General features: G+C 41.8%; 1 protein-coding gene across 6 annotated transcripts in view; it reads right to left on the minus strand.

Annotated features, from left to right (window-relative positions):
* The window catches only part of LOC100649582 (homeobox protein cut), a 168,575-nt gene that overhangs the window by 142,945 nt on the left and 2,418 nt on the right, over nt 1–23,212 (minus strand). For 5 of the 6 annotated variants that reach the window (XM_048408597.1, XM_048408599.1, XM_048408596.1 and 2 more), the window contains exon 2: nt 18,282–19,094. In XM_048408597.1, the coding sequence (XP_048264554.1) occupies nt 18,282–18,389 (108 nt within the window). In that variant the 5' untranslated portion in view covers nt 18,390–19,094. The remainder of the gene's footprint in view (nt 1–18,281; nt 19,095–23,212) is intronic. The other variant, XM_048408595.1, reaches the window with a different exon arrangement.

Genomic DNA, 23,212 nt, shown 5'->3' on the forward strand with positions numbered 1-23,212 from the left:
TTCGATATTCCAGGGACTTTTGCGCGCCGCTAACTGTTACCGATTGCAGTAAATTCTACGAGCGATGCCCACACGACGCCACAATAAATTTCCGCGAGCGCGTACGTTCGTGAATCACGTGCCGCAGCTGGTATTGTCTAGAAAGAAGAAACTCGGTCTGCCGTGACGCGATTGCACGGTGTTGCGATAAATTTTCCATCGCATCGCGATGTCCTTCCGAACCAAGAAATACAATTTTCCGATTTCCCGACAGGAAATCATGCCGTCAATCAACTCAACAATAATCAACTCATCACGATCGATTCGTTCTCTCTATAATCGTTCTTTCTATGCATAAAAATGGCGACTACGTAAGTAGTACAAATTAATCCTCTTCTCATTTTATTTATTTGTCACTCTGCTATTATACTCCATTGTTGTATCATTGCATCGATACGAAGTATATTTATAAGAATTATTAATTTTTACTATGATCTTCGTAGTAGCGTTTCTGAAAAAAAAAATCTATATTTATAGGATACACAGAAGTCTATATATAGTAATGGAATTTTTAGAATTAGAACTTCCGCGACATCAAGGTCGAATTATATAGCCTACTCAATTCTTATCTCTCCCTAAAAGAAAACAGAGAAATTGACATTGTAATATAAACTTAAAATCCTTGTATCTTTGAAATTCATCGCGGGCTAGTAATGAGATTTTTAGAATCGCAACTTCCGCCAAATGAAATAACTTTTCCTTAACTAACCAAGGTTGAATCACATTACTGAATTCTTAATCCCTCGTCTTTTTTCAGAAAAAGCAAGAAACCAACATTGTTTCTCAAAAAATGTAAAAGTTTAGTCTACCGTCCCAACCACATATCCAAACAGTGGTCTTAACCCCAAATCGAATCACCGTTGACGCACTTCGGAGCAATGTTACGGATGCTAATTAACGTTTCGCAAGTTTCCGCGACAACGGCGATGCAGGTGTAATGCGTAAGTGCCTAATGCGCGGAAGTTCGGCGCAGACGGACTCTCGGTTAGAATTGAAGGAACTTTTCGGCGAAACGATAAACCGATTTGCCAGGCTGACGTTAGTTAGCCAGACACGGGACAGCCATATTCGCGCTTCGGCCATTATCCTGTTTCGGACGCGACTGTAATTAAGCCTGTTTCCGGGGATTAGCGCTCGCCCGCACGCGCGTTCACTCTCTTGCTCTCACTCTAGGACTGTTCCCTGGCTTGAGTTCTCTTTCTTTTTGGTCGGAGTCCATTACAGCCCGGAACAACTACCGGTCGGAATAGTTTCGCGTACGAATGCGCGCGAAATCATGTCTCCTGTTCAACGCAAGACGACTCAATCCTGTTTTTATCATTTCGTAGGCTTCTTTTTTAGACGCATTACAAACCTTGATTGAAAGGTTTGCTTAACCTAAAGGTTTGCAAAACCTATGCTTGAAAGCATAGCTAAACTTTTCCAGAATCTATGATCTAAGCTATTTGCTACGTTCATGTTTTCGTTATTTGGTGGTAAATATGTAGATTTTGTCGAAATACAGATTTCTTAGTAGTAGAGTTTATAAGTAGATATAAGGGTACTGATTTTTCAGACACCTTCTGAGTTTATCGATCGAAGCCTCAAATAGAAAACAGTTCGCTGCATTAATAATATTATAATATTAAAAATATTTCATAGGCAATACCTTCGAATCGTATCTCATCACATACGTAAAGGAAACTAACAAGCATGCGTTTTGATTTAAGAAACAAGTTACCAATGTTTGACATTATAATAACGTAACGTAATAGAAACAAGCATCGAGCATCTTCGTACTTTTACTCACTGCAAGGCAACAAATCTGAAACCTGTCTGAATAACAGGTTTGGAAGCTCTAGTGTCGAGCAAATTACAGAAGTATTTAACCGTCCAATAAAAGTAGTTTAACCGGCGAAGAAGTCTAATAACGGTCATTTGATGTAGTCAATAAAATGATCGAAGACCGTCCAGCGTCGAATTGTCTAGGTTTCCCACGTGTCACGGGTTGCTGCATTTCCTAGCAGCGGGTGGTTAAGTTGGTCCCGGTGCACCGCGATCGGCCAGTGGTTTCCATGAACGGGTCCCCCGGCGGAAAGACGACCGGCAGCCCCACACATTCTTCACAAATGGGCATCAGGGTTGTGTGTATCGATTGATGTCCGCGCCTTCCTCATTAGGAGGATCGGTCGATTTCGTAGGTGCTCTTTTGACGCGATCGCGGCTTGCGATCCGGTCCTAAAGTGGTGACGCAACGGTCGAACGAGACCCCAATAGGTCGAGATGAGAGCCATTGTATGGCAATCTTATAATTTAGACAATCACCGATCAATTGAATGGGCCTTTACTACTGCTATACATGCAGCGCCCGTACACCGGCGAGAGTGAATGATGAATGAATGAAGGGACAAGACCGAATGAATGGACAGATAGTTGGCTCCGCTTAAACGTTCGTAAATAACCGGCCGCTTCATTCAATTACTTTCAATCGCTTCGAGCCAATAGATACAATTTAGAAAAAAAAAGAGGAAAAATAAGAAAGGACGGAAAACAAGAGGCCGTGATGGACCGCGGTGAGTTCCGCGCAGCTACGCGCTGATTCCGACAGTGCATGTGCAACGTTGTAGGAAGCTGATTGTGAGGATCTGTGGGGATTTCGCTGTTGACAATAGTTGGTTTGACGATTACAAATATACCGCGATTTTATACTACTTTCTTGTAGTAGATATAGAGATTCGTGGAATGAAATAGGAAATTTGGAAGATACAGAGATTAGGATATAAAAGTACGCGATTTGTTTAAGTCTATATTTCATTTCGCAACGACCATTGTTTTTATACTGTAGTGATTTTGATGATGATTTTGATTAAAACCGTACGATATGGTAAAAGTGTCTTGTTTTATCGTACCGATTTTGATCAAAATGTAAATCAAAAGATAAAAATATTTTATTGGCTAATCTGCACGCGACGTGTAACAGAAAAAGAAAGCAATCGATTTTATTTTTAATTCGTCTGACACAAAAGTTCCGAAGATGTTCGGTAGGTAGGTGCCAAGAAATATTTTACGATGTCAAAGATTTACGACGGTATTAAAAATAGCTGCATACTCCCAACAAGCGTGGTTTTTGTGCAATATGATTCGCATTTATTTGTATAAATTATACACGCCGTATTATTATAATCATCGTCACGCGTGATTTTACGTTGGCATCGATTAATAAAAATTCGTCGGTGTAGTATTTCCTTCTCGTGTAACGATTAAAATAAATTATTTGCTATTTCGAAACGTCGAAGGATGTTTTCTCTGATGCTCAGTTCAAAGACAAATGCGAACCGACGTCCGTGTAAATACACAATCTACCGCGGACAACGTCGATAAGATAATTTGATCGAAAGTCCCGGTCGAGAGAAAATTACACCGATCAGCAGTGTCATTAACGAACCACTAGCTGACTTGGATCTAAGAAAACACGCAGTGCTCGGACTGAAGAAAATCTCATTGTCTAATAAAAATCTTCGTCCAAATATGTGTTTTTCAGTTTACGAATTTTCTTTTATTAAAGGGGATAAATGAAAATTTTGATATTTTACGTATCTATTACGATATTTTTTCATTGGAAAAAGATAATTATGATACTTTGATGAAATTATTTTAAAGCGTGACCTAGATACATTGTCAATTTTTCCTTCCATTCAATGACTCTTATTTTGATTTTCTTAAGGTTAGATTTCTAATTTCTCTAATTAATAAATTTCTATTCATTGACTGATTAAAAGCCAAAATTTTGACAATTTATATGTCGACATTGAATCTACGCTATACTAATAATAAAGTATAATAAAATTCCATCATGTTGCAACTTCGACCATTGCCACTTCAACCACTTCAACCACTTGCAATTAATCGTTGGATCACGTCACTTGCGAAGAAGACGTCGATCAGAATCTTTGCTATCTCGATAGAAAGGAGAGGGTAACTAATAATTAGAAAAGCCTAACGCTGTCAGGCACGCGATTTCGTCGCGTGGTTGATGGCCGAAAGAAATCTGGAAACGTGAAACTGAAAGGCAAACGAGTCTCTATGCCGACTTAATGGACACCGATTGGTACAGATGGCCTTAGACGGCTTTCATACGGCCACGAGACTTGCGCCACGTCACGTCCGGATGAATTTATATGCGTAAAATGAGATGGTCGGGGTCTTGATTGTCGATAGCGAGTTTCCTTTTCCACTGCGCTCCGTTCCATCCAATCGATTTTCCTCTAAAAGTTCGATATCATCGATTACATTAATTGGTAAAGACTAATTATGTCGTCGTAGCAATCTCGTTTTTAGGAATCTCTTATCTTTTCGTGTCATTTTATTTGTACCAAGGACAACCCATAATATAATTATGTTATACAATCGATCAATTTTATCGAAGTTAATCATTTGGTTTCCGAAAAATTAAATAACTCGATTATATGTTTTAACACTAAAATGATGAAATTTTCAGAAAATCGGGTTATCAGTTACATGAAATAAAAACGGGATATCGTTTATATTTGAATCGTTCAAAAACAACATCGATCAATTGCACAAATCGAGACGTACAGAAAAATGATGATGTTACAAAAATTGTTTTTTAAATTTATCTTAGAATTAACCATTATTTATGTCAGTCTTCATACGATGAACGAACTTATAAAACTGAGTTATTTGTTTCTTCAGAATCGAATATTAATCATGCACTTATGTATGCAATGAAATTAACAGACAAATAAAAACCGGAGTTGATTAGTTTGGCTTCTAAGACACTTGCTTGTTACATTGATATTGGCTCGTTTCTATTAATTTCTAGTTAAGAGACGACTTGCCTAACAGGTCAAAAGTCCAGGATTATTTTTCCTTTATGTACATGATCTCGAGCGTTTCTGTTGTGTGCAGTCGTACGGTGAACCGTATATCGCATGATCCACACGAAAAATAAATAGATATTCGTTAAATCCAGCGTGGCGTGTCGACAATTGAATTCCCGAAACGAACATTCGGACGGAAGAGCGTTTGATAAGCAGCCGGAAGTTGGTCGCGGGCAAACGCCCAGCTTTCCTCTCGACTCCGATAGCGGACAGCCGCTCCAACGAACATCACTCGATTCGCTTCGAGTCCACTTGCCGGCAGATTCGTTTTCGATCTATCAATCTCGAGGGTCGAGCTCGTGCTTTGATCTATGAAAGCAATCTTATCGATGCGCATACGATATACTGCCGATGCATATGTATTTGCTGTTGCAGCCTCAGAGCCTCGAGGAGTCTGTGATATTTGCTTAAGTGATTTTGTTACCTTTATGGAGGATCCACGACGGTTTTATTGATACGTAATTGTTCGTCAGAATGAAATACAATTTTCTTGCTTTTTAATTGCATCCTTTACCGATCGCGATATCTTTTTATAATTTCATACAGAGAATAGAATAACGATCTATCTGAAAGGCTATTGTATATTATTTCTAACGAATAGTAAATTATATTAGAATATTAAATACCGTGTTTAGTTATCGTATGAGTTCGACAAGCATTTTGTAGCACCTCGTTCGTTCTAGGCGATGATGCACCTTACTCGCTGTTCAATTTAAATGAATACAGATATAAAAAATTGTGTATTTATTACGTAGTTAGCTTTCTCGTTTAAATTGAGATTTTCAACGATACTAATAGGGAAAAATAGCGAATAGCCACTTACGAGTAATCTGGTACCGTACAACTCGAAACGTACATGTAAAACTGCTTGCGCGAGAACGATGGGCCATTAGGTTCATACGCAATAACTTAAAAGGATAATTAAACATCGCTGTTTTTATATTACACGACATTGTAATCTCATTGCGGTGCGCGGGATTCGCGCAACAACATCGTGTAACAAAGCTAATCGCCGTTCGTAAAGTAATTCCATCAAAAGTCAATTTTGCCGAGTGGTGGAGTGAGGTGGTGGTCGGAGCGGCTGGAACCGTTCACCATTAGCAGCGATTATTTGCAGTCATTGTGGGCCCGTTTGAAAATTACTCGATCGAAACGCGGCCGCGGCTTCACGAGTCGAATAAGCAACCGAACCGATTAATCCGTCATTCTGATTTATTTCTCCGTTGGCGGGCCACGTTCGAACATGCGCCATGCGCTGCGACGAGTAGCGTTATCGCGTGACAAAGCGCGTATAGGTGAACGATAGACGGTCCGTCGCACCCGTGAATATTCATCCGACCCGCTAATTGGCGATACGATGACTATTCATGAATCAACGATTTTCAATAGCTGTTATTTGACGTATGAACGAAAGGCGGAGCAACAATGAGCGAAACGGGGCGAGGAGGCAAGGGGCGGCGCGCGCGGGTGAAGGAGAAAGAGCGCGAGGGGAGGCCTGAAGGAAGATGGGGGAAGGAAAAAAGGATTCAAAGGAACGGGCAGAATCGACGGCAGAAAGAAATCCGCTGGGGTAAGGGAGAAGTCCGAAAATCCAGCCAAAGATAGGAATCGGATAGGACGGTTCGAAATAAAGGACTCGGAGAAAGATGGGGCGATGGCTGAAATAAATCGGTCTAGGAGTAGGTATAAAGGAAAATGTTCTACCTCGACGCGTCCGAGACAATGAGTCAAATGGAAATTTATTGGCAGAATAAAATATTTGAAATAAATGAATTCTATTAGAAACGATACCTAGATAGTTTTTGTAAATGTAGTGGTTTACAAATTATATATGCACAAATGAAGTATTTAAATCGTGTGGTTTAATAAACGTTTTTGAAGAAACACTTAATCCCTTCGTTCTTATGTATATCTATCTGAAGCAAAAGTTTCGCTCAGACCAAAGTACCAGATATGTATATCAATATCTCGTTATTTACTCTATCGTTGTAGCTAATTCTTTCGTGTTTAATGTCTCTTTATGATCTCGTAATATATATTAAACTAATTTAAATACGGAACATAACCATAAGAAACTCATTGAATATATACCATGATCTGAAAACGAAGACAAAAAGTCTATCTATCCAAGTACTGAGAAAACTCGGGCAAGGATAATAAAGAAACGAAGGCAGAGAGAAGGAAAGCTCGAATAGCTAAGGCACGTTTATATTTGTTGATTGCAGCAATATAGCGCAAATTATGATTCTCAGGTAATTGCTCGCGCGCACTGTTCCTCCTTTGCCTCTCTCTTTCCTTCTCTTCCTCGCACCTTCGTCGTATAGCTTTCTTTCTCTCGCTTAGTTCTTCCCTCCTGCTCTGATAATCACGCGAAGTAGCCGCGTACGCAGTAATCGCACATGTCGAACATAAATTCGTGCGTGCACCACGCGCTTGCGTCGGCAAACAGCGACGCTTCGCAAGAACGCAGACGTGGTGCCACCCCCGCGACGCTCTGCGACGCCCGACCCCGTCATCGGTATTGGTCATCCTCGATGACAAAGGAATCGACGCGTGTGCTGCTGACAGATCATTTAAATCGGTCGCCAACTGCAGCCGGAAAGTGAATCGAGAACGTGGCCCGTTTTGTTCCGAGATTTGACGCGTTAGAATAATGGTATTGTCGTTGGTTTTGGTCTAACCCCATTTTACGAGTAATTTTCTAATGAAATAATACGTACAGAAATTTTTGGAACGTTGATATGCTATGATTTGCGCCATAACTCCGATCCAACGTTGTTATTGCTAACAAATTTTTCCTATGTTATAAAATCATTTACAAACTGATTGTGGATAGGTGTTAGGAGTTTGTTGCAAATAAATTGTAGAAGTTAAGGAGAAGTTAGATGAGAAATATATGGGGAACATAAAAGAGATTTAGATAGATAGGAAGATTTAAAGAGTACATAATACAGAATGACTTTTTAGTGACTCTAATAGTTGTTAATAACTTCAATGTCGAGCCTAAGAATATACAGTGTTTTTTATATAAAGTATATCGTTTTGATAAATATCGCGTTAATAAAACGAATGAAATTAAATACCGCGAATAAAAATCTGTTCTTGAATAAGAGAGACCGAAAGAATAGAAAATTTCTAGTTCTGTCAGTGACAGCGATAATATGAAATAGATAAAGAAAGGAACATGCTGACACCTTCCATCTAGTAGATTGTCCGAATAGTGTGTTTCTTTTACAGACACGTCCTTTACAACGACGCAGCTTTATACAAACATGAAACCTAATCTGTCGAACATTGTGATCTTTATCTTGATAAAACAAAATGGATCATACGTAATACATAATAAAATAATATAAAACGAAAACTGTTGTGTATCTATTATTTCCTTATAAAAAGAAAGAAACTTTTCGGACGACCTAATACTTAAGAATTGTCAAGGATCAATATATGTACGTAAATTATTACTAAAATCTCCTTTCTAGATTCGAAACGTCAAAGTTGAAATAGTCAATGATAGTAAAGAATATGGAATGATGTGAAAATGGTAGCAATACAGGGTACCGATGCACGACTCGCTGAGAAAAGGTGATCAAGCTCGGTGGAAAATCGAGCGAACGAAAGTCATCTGAGAGGGGCGTCATTCCCTCAAATCGAAGTTTATTTAGCCTGGGTTTACGGCTCACTCTGGATTCACTTAAGCTCGAATCGCCGCAGGAATCGCAGCGATGTCGTCCCATGCGATTCGGAATTTTGGAACGGTTCCAAGCGACCTTTGAATAGTCTCCGAACGCGCGGCCACGTAGAAAGGGGAATGTTAGCGATCGGAGGCCGGCTCGCGGAAAAATTTACGACGACAATAAACTTCGTCCATCGTGCGGGGAGCAGGATTATAAAAAAGCGAAGAAAAAAGACAGAAAAAGCAGTGTGGAAGAAGAAGAAGAAGAAGAAGATGAAGAGAAAGATGATGAAGAAGAAGAAAGGGGAAACCGGTGAATTGCAGGTCGCGAGGGCGAGATCCAAGGCGTTTCGTTCACCAAACGTTCTCGCGATGATATTCACCCCTTATGATACTTGTGACTGATCCTAGCGCGTTCCTACCTAACAGCGACTGATAAATCGCATGATAGTCGAGACTTTGAGTTCGTCAATGTTGTTGACCTATGTAGTTTTCTTTCTACACGTTATGATAAACGTATAAATTAAACATTAATTAATTTAGGATTTATCTGATACTAGTAGGCTGTAAATATTATCAGAGAAGTAGAATTTTTTATTTCTTCTCAATATTCCGACGAGTATTATGCTCTCGATATTCTTTGGATTTTTTTGTTCCGTGCACCTTCGCATAAAAATGTACAGAAAGTACGGAGATTTGATAATTAACAATTGAAGAGTTACGTAAATGCAGGTAGGTTCAAAGAGATTTAAGAAGAATAGTTATCATATATAGGAAATGTAGATTACAGCTATTTTGAAATTATAGGTATTCTACCGTAGAAGCAGATAATAGAATGAAAGAATTCAATGTTCACTGTTGCGCATTCGTCCGCTACAATATACTTAGCTTGTCTATAAGAAATCTGATTTACAAATTATATCTAAATGAATATGCTAAGTTCTTAATTAATGTAATCCGGATACCTGTTACTGAAGAAAATCCTTCCAAAGATAGATTAGATTTTCGCGCATATACACGGGAAAGTATTCCAAGTATTCATAATGGTTACTTAGAACAGTCTACTGCGTGTCTGTTTAAAATTACAATGAAATTTTATCGCGTTCGCTTTGGATCACCAGCTTTAATTAAGCAGAAATTTCAAAACCGCGTAAATTACGGCGTTTCACCGTGGAAATTTTTGTACTCGCCAGGCTCCACTTCCAAATCGGCGATTTTGAACAAAACGAGCGAAAGACATGTTATATTCGTATCCGATGGAGAAGCTCTCGGACGAAGCCATAAAAAATGTCAATTTTTCCCAGAGGACGAAGATGATAGACATTGAAATGGAAGTCGAAACATCGTCCCCTGCCCCATACTCTTCCCACCGAAAAAAAGAGAAAAAAAAAAGAAAATAACAGCGAAAAAAAGAAGAGAAAACAATCCCGCGCTGCTTGATTTTCGATTCTTCGTTTCGACGAATGGCGGACACAATAGCGTGCTTGCTACCCCTCCGGATGGAGCAGGGCTGGCAAATATTTCCGAACGCGTTCGCGTGGCCGGCGCATCTGTTGCACGCACACGCGTGCCAATTTGCGATTCCTACGTAGAAATTAGCGACACGTAGCGAGTGACCCTCGAGCTTCCACCCTAGCAGCCACGGGAGGGGTGTTTAAGGGGTTGCGCGGGATAATTAACTCGGTCAGTGCTATGCGAAATTCGAAACTTCCGATGGATTCCTGAAAACAGGTGAAAAATCACTCGTATTGCAATGTCCAATCGTTCAATGATATCGACAAGTATGTAATAGATGATTATGTGAATTGTAGAGACTCAACTTGTTCAATCGATTTTTAAGTGCATATCGTATTTTCTTATTCGTTTATGCATTTCGTATACATTTATTGCGATTGTGTAAGTGATAAACTGCGAGTTCTTGTCTAAATTCAGATTTTTATAAATATTATATACATAGATACAGCAGTTAAATTTGTTTCTATTAATAAATATCATATATAGCAATTAGTCTATTTTAAATATTTTATATATTCTTGCGTTTTATATGCGAATTATTCGTAGTTCAATAGGTGTAATTAATATGATATTTGTTGTACCTCTATTGCTAACTACGTGATTTTATTTTCAAATTTCGTTTAACGCTAGCTCGTTTAACGACACCGATAAATTCTCTATGTACATGTATGTATAATGTAGATATATTTGCGATGATATTAATTCGTATGAAAAATTCAGTAATTGTGAAACATTGACCAAAAAAGGTCAACTCGGCCGATAATGTCGACTGAGAAAAATTTTTCGAGAATTCGAAAATTTAAATATGTAGAATTTGTTCGTGGAAGGAACGTTTAAAAAAAGCCTTGGTAATCTGGGAAACGTAACTGCATCCATAATAAGCAATCTGAACAAGAGATCTCGTCGGGGAAAGTGCATTAATCGAGAAATAAAAATATACGTATACAGATAATCGTGCTCTGAAATTGGTCGGGACGATCGTTAACCGCTTTGCGAGGGTTACATTCGCCCAAATTACGTCGTGGAATTTCGTCACGAAATTTCGAAAAATAACAGGGATACCTATGTGGCTATTTTAATGGAAAGCTGTTAAGAATGTTTTATTTCGTTGGTTTTCTAGCGACGCAGGTAGAAAAGGTGAAAATTTCTCGAGAAAATTGGATTCGAAGTAGGAAGTTTAAAAAAACGGAAATGAAAAAATCTTTTTTCTTTCTATAATGTAATATCTTTCTAAGGTTTCTAAAATATTTAACAAAATATTCTTTATATTGCTTAATGTTTGATAAAAACATTTTAATGCTTGATGTTTGATAAAAGGATTAATATAGTTTCCGTTAAATAATACGATTGTATCAGGCAGTTAAATAATTTTTTATTAGGTTATTAATATTTGCAGTTGTATAAAAATTGAGGATTTTTTTAGACTCGTGTCACTAAGCTTCTAACAAACCAAGCATTTCTCCACTAATATAAAAATACAATTTATTCATCACTCATTTATTCTACATAACAACAACGAAAAATCAACGATCTATTAGAAAAATATAGGCAATGCAATTCATAGAACGTTAAGGGAATTTGAAAAGCGGCTGACGCAGATTCGTCCGAAACGGACGTTAAATCAAGCGAAATGTCATCGTCATCGTCATGCGCGCTCGATGGCGCAGTCATTAGCTGTCATTCGCTAAACCAAAATGTGCCCAAGGTTTCCCGGCTCTCTCGGTGTCACAGAGAATTTTCTTTTCCCCTCCAGAGCGAACGACTGCAGAAATTCTAAGAAACGCTCATTAAGGCTCGCACGAGACTCGCATTTCGCGATGCGTGTATCCCGATATTTTTAGAGTGTGGGTGAATCACTGTTTGGCGGGAGAGCTCTACGGCTGCGGCAGTTAAACCGCCGATTTCAGAAATAACGGCCACGGAAATTAATAACCGAGGTATCGTTGTATCGCGACAGATCGGCCAACGATCGAATTTTCCATCCTCTTTGCTCGAAACGACCTCTCGTCGTTCACGTTTTCTTCGAATGGAAAACGTTAAAGAAAAATCCATAGGTAATTTCTTCCGATTCCTTAGCGATAGATGTTTCAATTTACGGATTAACATTTCTAGACTTTCTCGATGATAAGATTTTTTAATATCGTCAAATTTTCGATATTTATCATTTTGCACCTCTTGTTCTTTATTTATTATTACAAAAGGCATGATACAGCGATGCAATCGATTTCCTTATCATCTGAATGTATGTGGGAATTTTGAATAACAGATTGATACACGATCGATAAAAGGCAAAGTTTATGTGCTATAATTCAATGAGAAAGAAATTCGATGCGCTAACGAATCGAGTAAAACTTGGTAAAATCGATAAATATAGTAGCCTACATAAATATTACAATTTGAAATTATCATAATCACCATAGTCTACTGTTACCATAATGCCACTTAATTTCCAGAAAAACAGCAGTAATTTATATATTTAACACTTTGACAAATATCGCATTCAAAGCACATTAGCGTGAACCGTGGCAATAATTTACCCAAATGGCATAGTTCGTGGATAGGGGTAAGGAAAGAAAGAAAAACAAGACACGGTATAAATTACAAGAACACCTGTCACAGGTAAACCCTAACGCATGATCAGCCTCCATAAAACCACCCCCGTTGTTCTTTCCCATGTTCGAACGGGTTCACGTGGTGTTCGACACTCGTTACGTCGTTCGTAACGCGTTTTAATAAGGCGACGAGACGAACGGCAAATATGCACGCGGCACGGTGCACCTGCGCTCAATTCTAGTCACCACCTAAGCGGTCGTGTTGCCTGCCGGCAGCTCGTAAAACGGGTGAACCTCGGAGGTCTAGACCAGCCCTGGACTAGACCAACGAGACGACGCATCCGAAATAACCCTCTATATTCTATTTCGAGGCCGACATGCCGCGCGATACAGTTTCTCGTGTCAGTGGAATACGGCAATGATTCCCTCGTTGGCCCGTTTTCATGCTCGCGACAATTGTCCATCCGCTAAGCTTGACGTTTCTCGCTTCGTAGGCAATCTCTGATCAAAATTTCTTCTTCTTCCAACATTCTGCCATGCTCTTCAAACTTGGCCGTAATAGCGGTAAAAATATTGCTAATTGGTTTTAGATTGCTGTATGCGTGAGATACAGGATCGAGTGCCGATTGGCAATCGGTATATATCTTTGGTAAACGATTCGTTTATTTTAACAACTAAAGTAGATCTAAATCTTTCAACATTTTTCCAAAATTATGTAAACGATAATAATCTACAAAACTTTGCGCGTTCTAACTGCAAAAGAAGCAAAAGAAAAGTGAATAATATTGCTAAATCTAGTACACCGTTTCGCTATACTTCATCCAGCTTTTATTGCGTACATTCTATACATTTCAACATTCCCCGATTAATTTAACATCATCAGATATATACATCTTCGTTACCCCATAGATCGCGTTTCCCACTTTGCTATATCAAAATTATAAAGTACGATATTTTAACCGCGAAACAGCAATTCTAAAACGTCAAACTTATTATTTCTTTGTATTTACAGGGAGAAAGTTTTCGCTCTGGATGCATTAACCCGAAAAGAACCGATCTAATAACAAAAGGAGAGCGCGTCTCCGTCGCTAGTGACTTAGCACCCGACAGACGAGTGTCCGCGCGGCTGCTCTTCTCACCGGCATCGGAGCACGCGTGACTCACGTCTCCGCGTCTCGGCAAGTGCCGCCGCCACTCGGGGATCTCGGGAACCGCGTCAGGGATCCCCCTACTCCCATTCGGATCGCTGACGCTGGTGGGGGTACGGTGAGCATGGGGTGGGGAGCCGGCAGGGGAAGCCGAGTCATGGCAAAACTTTTGTCCATTCACGGTCGACACGCTCCTAATTGGGAGTACGCTTCGTGGTCTCGTTCCACGCGCACGGCCGCTCCGTGGAAACTCTACCGGACGCCGGCTCTGTCTCTCCTCTCCGAATTTTCAGTCGCACGAAACGCGCCTCCGTCCCTTTCGCGAACAACTAATAATTGGCGTAGCAGCGATTTTTCCAAGGCTACCAGCGGCTGAATCACGCATTCGTCTAACTCCACCACGGGAAGATGACGGGAGAAGTGGAGGAGGAGGGAGGGGCAGGAGGAGGAGAAGGGTTTCGTTAAAAATCGGGAAACGTGCGGCGTGACCTCGCTTTTGGCCGCCCGCGTAAATCAATCCTCGCGAGACGGGCATATTTTTGCCTGACTGACGGACGAGCCAGCAGGAATTTCTTAACGAGCGCGTCGATTCCGGAATCACCGTCGATCGACACTGCTTCGACGCGTGTTTCTAATTTTCCAATTATTCGTCTGTGGCTGATACGTAGCTACGATCGAGGCAAAAATATGGGAAAGTTCGTATAGGATAGAGTAACGATCGATGGGAGAATCGATTCTCACGAGATTAGATATCAATGTGATGGAGCAATTTTTCTTTGCTCTACGCTGCGAGTAGAATTATCTTTTTTATAAATTACCGTAACAGATACCGTTCTTCGATCATCTTTCGATGAACACGTATAATGTTATCTGCGGAAAATTGAAATTTTTTATGGTTAATGATACGCGTCTAATTATAGGTTATAACAAAGAAGTCAGATTTTCCATAATGGACAATAAATTTGTCGAAAATAATGCTTCTTACAGAATCTTGCCTCAGCTCGTCTGTTAATAGCGTTAGAGTATCGTTAGAATGTTGCTACAACAATAACTTTACCACCTTTAGCAAACCTCTAAAAATAAACAGTACAATCTAATTCGAGATTTGATATATTCTAGAAGATCGGAAAGCTAATCTCAAAAATATAAACAAATTATGTATTCGCCTTGTGACAAACAGAAACGATACTTAATCCTTAAAACAGCTTTATTAATTCGTCCTATTTCTCGATAATAAGTCAACTTTTCTTCAATCAGCCATTACATATCGACGAAAAATGTTCCGTTTTCACGCAACATCGTCAAATCATGCATATGTCATCGGAGTACGGCTGTCAGCGTTCCAAGAAACCGAAACCGTTGACTGAGTCACCGCTCGCTACTCGACGAAAGAATGTTCGTTTCACCCTGAAAGAATAGCTGGGAAAATCGTGAGATTGCCTGACCACGGTTTAATCACGGTCGACGGTTGAACGACGAGCGGGTTGGCTTTTGGCGTTTTCACTTTCCTCCGAAACGTGTCAGCAGGTTATACCGCTTCATCGATCCTCTCACTACGACCTTTCTGCACCGCGTCTATTGCGATTACGTCCGAGCGAATTAAGTCGGGAAAGGGGACGTGACGACAAGCTTTGCCAATAATTGTCTCCGCGTTTCACAAATATCGACGTGTAAAATTTCCAAACAGCTGCTAAAAACGAACGACAGAGACGATGGTACATCGACAAGTTGGAGGAACACGCGTGAAAACAACGGAAACTGGCGAACGCGACGAGTCTTCCACTTTCCGGGCATTCGAGCCACGTTCCGGCGTCGTTAACCCGCGGCCTAATCAATACACATAATTATGAAACTATGTGGCATTAATAGTGGCGACCCGGTTAGCTTGTAATCTTGTACCGGTACGGGACTAGTTCGCGCGTTATTAAACGGTCGTATTTTATCGGGAGCATCTAGCCGACCGACACCAACGCTATGAGAGAAGATCGTCGCCAGTTTACAGCCAACCTCAACTTATAACATACGTGCGACGTATTATTCTTTGTAATTTGGTATTTTATATTTTTTCCGCTGTTGGTAATTTTGTCAGAGATAACTCGTAACATCGACAGCTTATCGAGATAGACGTTTGCTGATGATAAAAGCGATGGCATAGCCACTCGAATATAACAAGAGATACATCACGTGTGTTTTGTAAGAAATTACTTTTCAAAATTTTGAATACCGAACGCGATATTATGTTTAAATTTGGGGAAAGATAAGTTACGCGCAGCGGAGTTTTCCAGATGAACGTTCCTAACATAGAGCGGGTTAATAAACTGAAATACGAGGAAAACACGTGACGTGTGATTTTCGAAAAATTTGTAACTTTCCAAGACAGAGATTTTTAAAGACCAAGCAAACGCACTTAAACTTGGATGAAAATAATTTAAATCACGTTTCCAATGTATTTTCACGCGCATACATTAGCCGTGTGTCATCTAAACGTGAAATTTATAATTTACTAATGTAGCTATATAATTCAATTATATTCCAAGATAATTACACGATAATTCATGAGCCTAGGAATTCAAAGATAATTAACTATGTAGATGATAGGCTTCATGGACCAAGGAATTCATTAATTCTAAACAGTATTTCCATAATAACGACGAAAAATTCTGAATATGTATATTTTGATTGGTCGTAAGAAGAAGAAGCCTCTGCGTTCCGTATAAAATATTAAGTGTCAGGAAATAGCAGGAGATGTGCAGAGCTGTCAACTTTGCATCGCGTCTCTTCTCAGTGGTTCGTGGTGCAAGGTAAATAAATAACCGCATTTATTCGCGTTACAGGTTCGCGTGAAATAAAGAAATTGATGGGGGAACGAGTTTTGCCATAAGTAGCGCGGCTCGAACACACTTTAAAAAGAAAATCACCGACGATGATAAGCCTCGGTTCGATACAACGGACAGAAAATTTGTATAATTACGCTTCCGTTAATTTCGTAGATTAACCTGCTCCGTGTTCCAAACGTTTAGAAAATATCGTCGGCCTGTCTTGTCCAAGATATGCAAAATCAAGAACAGCTTGTAAAAATGTCTCTCACGTGTCAGTCGATAAACCAGCGGAACTAGGAAATGCTTCTATGTCAGTTTGTTTATGCGGACTATCGTCTCTTTCAAACGACCAACACACCTCTGACAATTGCAATTTTTTTCAAACTTCTTTCAACCAGCTATAGCTGACAAACACTTGCAAACAACGATCTCTATCGTTGATAGCCGATTTTAAGTCGATTTTAAGACGAAACCAGTATCTTTATGACTAAACGGCGAATGTTTATACAAAGTCGTATTTTTATGGTTGAAATCAAACGAGAGATTTTTTGTTTCACTTGCTCTGGATATTTTCTATAAGATTCTGCTCCTTTGAATTTCTTTAGATTCACGTTCGTTAGAAATGTACGCGCTGTTTAGACGCTTCTGTCACCTTTCTAGATACTCGAATAGGCAGGTATTTAATATTACCAATAAATAAATATTTATAATTAATTGTCCGCACAAAGAGTTTGACGAAACTGGCCAAGGAAAGTGCCATTTTTCCCGAGGTTGAAATTCATTCGCCGAAAGATTCTCGATGATAGCTACGGTTATAGAAAAAGTACAAATCTGACGAACGTTCTCCTATGACGAAAGTGACACTTCTCGATTGCCTATATATAGCAGCACGACCATTTCTTTACATACGCCATGCAGAAAGAAAATGAGGTTGTCAACCACTGTATGTGGGCCACTTTGCCGCAAGTCGGTCAAGCCATCCCCTAAATCGCTGAACTATCCTCGAAACAGCAAGTGCCGGGGAAACTTCGCCACCCTCGCACCCTCGTTGAAACTCGGGGTCGGCCAAGTGGCCGGGAACCTGACCGGCAATTATCAGTGGAAAGACTGACGGCAACGTGATTCGATTTGATGTTACGAGATCGCGAATTATCGCTCACTAGTTTTACTTTCGAAAATTTGAATTGAGAATCTGCACATCACGATCGATCCTTTCTAATCACTAAATATTCCTTTACTAATTGCTAGTCACTAAAAAATGGTAAATTTCCATGGTTGCTATGGCTGATGGGAATTTCAACTGTCAGCTACACTGTCACCGCACGATTTCTTATCCCGATGACGATAATTGGAAGGTTTGACGTTGCGATCACACACTTGGGCCCCGAGTCACAATCACATTTATGGTTGTCGCGCTCCACCGGGCCCGGAAGCTACAAGTGTCCGCGGTAAACCGGGGACTGTGCAGCTGGAAACGGAGCGTTTCCCTTGGGTGGTTAGAGGCGATCGACTCGAGCGAACACGTTCGAGGGTGCAGAGGGTCGCTGCTGTATAATATCTGTTTCTGACGACACTGATGGTATACACACGCGCGTACCAAGATAGGAGAGAGGATCACAGAAAACACGAGATGACGCACGTCGAGCACTTACCTGTTGCCAGAACTGGGCGAGCAGGTATATACGCTCCTTCTTGAACAGCCAGTCCATGGACTGCATGGCCTGAATGTCCAGCGAGTTGGCCTCCGCAGAGGCCTGCATGCTGGCCAGTGCCGGCGTGTTCAGGCTGGCTAGAACGGGCTGCTGGAGCACGGACGCGTTGCTGCTGGCTAGCAGATTCGCGTGGTACACGGACGGTGCATCCTCCGAACCGCCAGTAGCCAGTAGTTGGGCCCCTATCGGCGCTGAAGGCCCCTGGAGGCCCAGTGACGAAGCCACTTTGACGGCTTCGAACTTCTCCGCCGGGCCCAAAACTGTTCCCCTTGGTTTGCCGGCGCCGCCGACGCCTCCTGGGGCGCACGCCTCGGCCGGCGGGCCCGTCGCTACCGTCTCTTCCTGTTCCTTAGTCCCGGACACTGTCCCGGAACACACTGGACCCGTCGCACCACACACTGGCCCCACGGTCACACGAAATCGCACAATGTCCCTTCCGAGTTCACCAAAGTCATCGACGTACGCTCCTGGCTCTCGGCACCAGGTGTTCTTCGAATCTGGATTCAGGCCGGACGTCAGGCTGCCCGTCGTCGTCGTGCTGCTGCTGCTCTTACTACTCGCGGCGGCATCACACCCACACTCGCGCGGAAAAACCGACAAACATATAGGTACACTGCACGCGGTCACACTTCACTGGCTCCGGTTTTTCCCTCGTCTCGCCCTCGTCTCGTCTCGTCTCGTCTCTTCTCACGGCTGACTTCAGGAAGAGAGTACGAGACCCGTCCTAGCAGGCTCCTAACCTGAAACTAAGAGCTACCGAACGACCGATGCGATGTCTGGAGGAGGTGCACGGCCGCTAGAGGGGATTGGGCGGAGCACAGGCGGCGTGGTGGGGGTCGGCCGGCCCACCGGCTGCCCAATCCCACGCCGCCCGGTTCTCCCACTCTCCTTCGCGGCTCTCGCGTTCAGAGGAGAGCGTGGTCGCGGTAGGGATAAGCTGCGCGGAGAAGGGAGACGCCACGGAAAGGACCGGAGGCTGGCTAGGTGGTCCCTACCAGAGCGGATCTCATATTTTCAGCTCCCCGACCGCCCTTTTCTCCAACCCCTGCCGATCGTCGGTTCCCTTCTTCTTTCCTTCCTCTTTTTCTCCCGACATCTCCCTCCTCTTTGTATCTATGTTTCTTATTTTCGCCCCCCTCGTCATCCCCCCGCTCTTTCTCCTCACCATCGAAACCCCCAGTCCCTTGGTCCGCGGTGGTCCCCCTACCCCCTAACCCACCCTCCACACGCCCCATCAACCCACCCGACCGCCCCGCAGACAGTAACCCTTCGATTGCTCGTTGGTGACTGAGCGTTACCTTTGTTGCGAGCGCCGTTACGATTTTCAGACGTTCGGCCGCACCAGAACGAGGTGTGATTGAGTTTCGAAGGGGTTACCGATGCGCCAGCACCACCGGGCTTTTTTTCGAAGCGCAGCCTTGCCACCGACACGACGCCCTCCATCTTTTTTCCTTCTTCGACCCCTTCGCCACGGAATACCGCGATCTCCGGCCCTTTACCCCTTCCGCTTCTCAACTGACTCCATGTCGCAGTCAACCTTCCGATACAAGAGTCGTTCTTCGCCTGAATTTACTAGCTCGAAGCGACCGCTTGCGCTTCCAACGTCTCTGCTAGAACGTTTCTTTCTTTTACGATTTGTTTATGGAGAATCTCTTCCGACGAGCGATATCGATCACAGGCCACGAGGGTACGAAACTAGTTTTTTCCACGCTATGCATGTAATTCTTTTCCTTTCTTTTTCTTTTTATCTTTGCTGAAATTTATGCGTGACAATTGAAAACTATTAGTTGGACGTGGAACTTTCTCGAAATTTAGGGCAATGGTTCAACACGTGTACGGCGAATACTCGCGGAGATTACGCCACGGCGAAAGGGTCGAACGTTTAAGCCTGTGCTCCCCTCGCGTTTCTGGCGTCGACAACGATTTTCATCGAAAATAAAAGTCGCGGACAACGGAACGCAGGAGAACACGAGGTCGATAGGAACACCGCGAAAGCGTGCGTTATTCGCGTTATTTACTCATTAAGATTAGCGAAATGGGAATACAAACGACAGCCTAGCTTCTTGCGAGAATCCACTGCCTTTATTTCTAAAATAAAGTATTTTGTAATCGAGTCGAAAATGAAAATTGCGAATTGTTTGAAATTTCTTACATGTGGAATGGTCGAAATTCAGATCGTAATAGTTTCTTACTAACTTTCGGTTACCACAGAATTCCTGGTTTCCGGGAATCTCAACGACGTGCGAGCAACTTTGATTACACTGTGTTCTTGCACAAACTCGTATCTCTGTTGCTATCCTAACGTACTCGATACGGCTGTAATTTGGCTATGATACTTTCAGAAAATATACAAAACAATTCCGATGATCTGTGATAAACATTCTGACGAAGAAGTTGATTCATCGAGTAGAAAGTACGTGACCAAGTACGTACGAAACAACGGTACGTATTTTCTAAGACAACGAGATGGAATTTTGAAGGGCTGCGAGGAAATTCGAGTCGGTGGCCAATGATTATAGCAACGTTTGAAATTTGTCGTTCAGCAGAGTTAATTAAACTTGACACTAATGAAGGATAACAGTAGATCTAAACTTGAGGCGAGATCAATATTCTCAATACGAAGAAAAACTTGCCTGCAATTAAATTTCTAGATAATTTCAATTACAATTTCGAATCCAACAACGTGTATTAAGAAATCCTATAACCAAATGAAATCGTGAAGAAACGATAGTGCAGCAACGCTAATGAAAACTTTCGAAAAAAACTCCAACGACTTACCCTCTTCCATCAACCACCATTGTGTGTTTCAAACTTGGCAAGTTTCGTCACAACTTTACATCACAATAGTGTCCTCAAGATTTATAAAACACCGAGAATGTACAGTTTCAAAAATGCTGCAATCATTTTTTAGGGAAAAATAAAATACTCGTTGGAGGAAAAGATGGAAGTTCTGTCGAACGTTGGCGGAAAATCGAAGAATCTGACGGATGAAACGATCGTCGAAGCAACATCCCCCGATTACCGCAAACCGTGAAAGACGCGCGGCTTCCGGCGAACGCGTTAATCCGCGTTACCGTGTTAAGCACACTTCGTGACAGTCGAGTTAACTGGCGCCGGGTCCTGGATAATGCAACTTTAATTTCCGCGGCGTTCGCCGGTTACACGAGTTAATCATCGCTGGTGGATGATAGTCGCTGTTGACGCGGAAACGAAAACAACTGTAACTCGATTCACGCCACCAACGCCGCGTACTTGTTGCTATGCCTTTCGGCTCATCGATTTCCCGTGTCATGGAATCATCGATGTTTCATGTCCGAGTTTTGTTCGAAAATTCCCCATTTCGGACGAGGATTTCATCGTGCAGTCTATTCGACGATAAACTCGAGCTGAGGAAGCTCGGCGAAAATAAGAAAACGTGGAAAAAAATTCAGCCAAGTTGTAGAAAATTCGCTGGTCTGAGAATTGAACGAGAATTGGAATTTTTAGGGAGGAAGAACGATTACGTTTGGTTGGTAAATTTTGATGAAAATTGTTGCCTATTAACGGAGGAAGCGTGTTAATTAATGTGGAGCGAGCGAAATAAACGAGCAAAATTATTGCGTCTGCGAATGATTGACGAAAAGCTGTCCGAAATGAGAACACGCAATACAGAAAAAATGGTTGTTCTTATGCGATAAAAAGGATGTAGATAGCAATCGGTATAATAATCGTTAAATGCGAATTTTTGAACGAATTATCCAAATATGCAAAATACTCTTCACGCAGCAGAACGAATATAAACGACTCTCGATGGGCAAATTTTGAACAGCTTAACGCAATTTCTCGATATAGAATTTATCGAAATTTATAAAAATGCTCGTTAGCATGAAAATTTCTCAACTTGCTCTTCCATATGTTTCGAAATTGGTAACACGTCGAAATTAACCGCAAGGCAAATTGCAAAGGAATTATAGAAATGACAAAACGTCGAATTTCTCGGATGGAGGAGGCGAAACGGTCGTTGCTCGATCCAGAGATGGCATAGGGAGAAATTTCTGCCGGCGAACGTGTATACGTGCGCCGCGTGTTCGACGAGACACAGTCGGCATCCGCGAAACGCGTCGCGAAAATTCGTCGCAGCCGCCCACGAAAATACTACGCGGCTGTTGACTTGTCACCGCGTGCTTTACGATCACCCGATATAACGCAGGGATTAGTTTGTCAACGCGGACCGGCGTGCGCGTACACGCGCCGCGTGCATCGCCATCACGCGTCTTCGCCGACCGAGCGCAACACATTGTTGCCGCGAATTTCGTAACGATCCCCGCGCCAATGAATCGCGACGTCTTGGAATTGTAAAACGTGGAATTCCACGCGATTCGCCTCCGAGAAACCAGCTCGTCTCTTCCCTCGAAAGTCACCGAAAACCGACGAAAAATCGACGAAGAAATCGCCCACGAGGAATTTCTTTATTCTGCGATAATTCGATAACGGGAAAGAAAACAACGAGATAAAAAATATTCGAATTCGAAGAAATACCTCGAAGAAATTAATGAAACCGATTGTGAATTATCCCGAAAACTCCTCTCCCCATATGTAACAGTATTTGCTAAAATAATTTCTCTCGTGTGTTCTTTACCTTATACAAGTACCAAGTGGTAGTCTGAAGGTATCGAGTATAATAATTTTGAATTTTCCTTCTCACTTTTCAATGTCCACCGAAGAGTAAAAGAAAAGAAACATTTTCACAAAACCGCACTAGTATCTTTCATTACGTTCTCCATTACATACGTTGCACCGAAGAACGTCTTCCATCAACGGTTCACACACACTGCGCGGGAATACCGCTTTGCTAAGCCTGTTAAGCACTGAATAGTCCCTTACACCCCCTT

This window comes from Bombus terrestris, chromosome 9 (genome assembly GCF_910591885.1).
Source record: "Bombus terrestris chromosome 9, iyBomTerr1.2, whole genome shotgun sequence".
Lineage (NCBI taxonomy): Eukaryota > Metazoa > Arthropoda > Insecta > Hymenoptera > Apidae > Bombus > Bombus terrestris.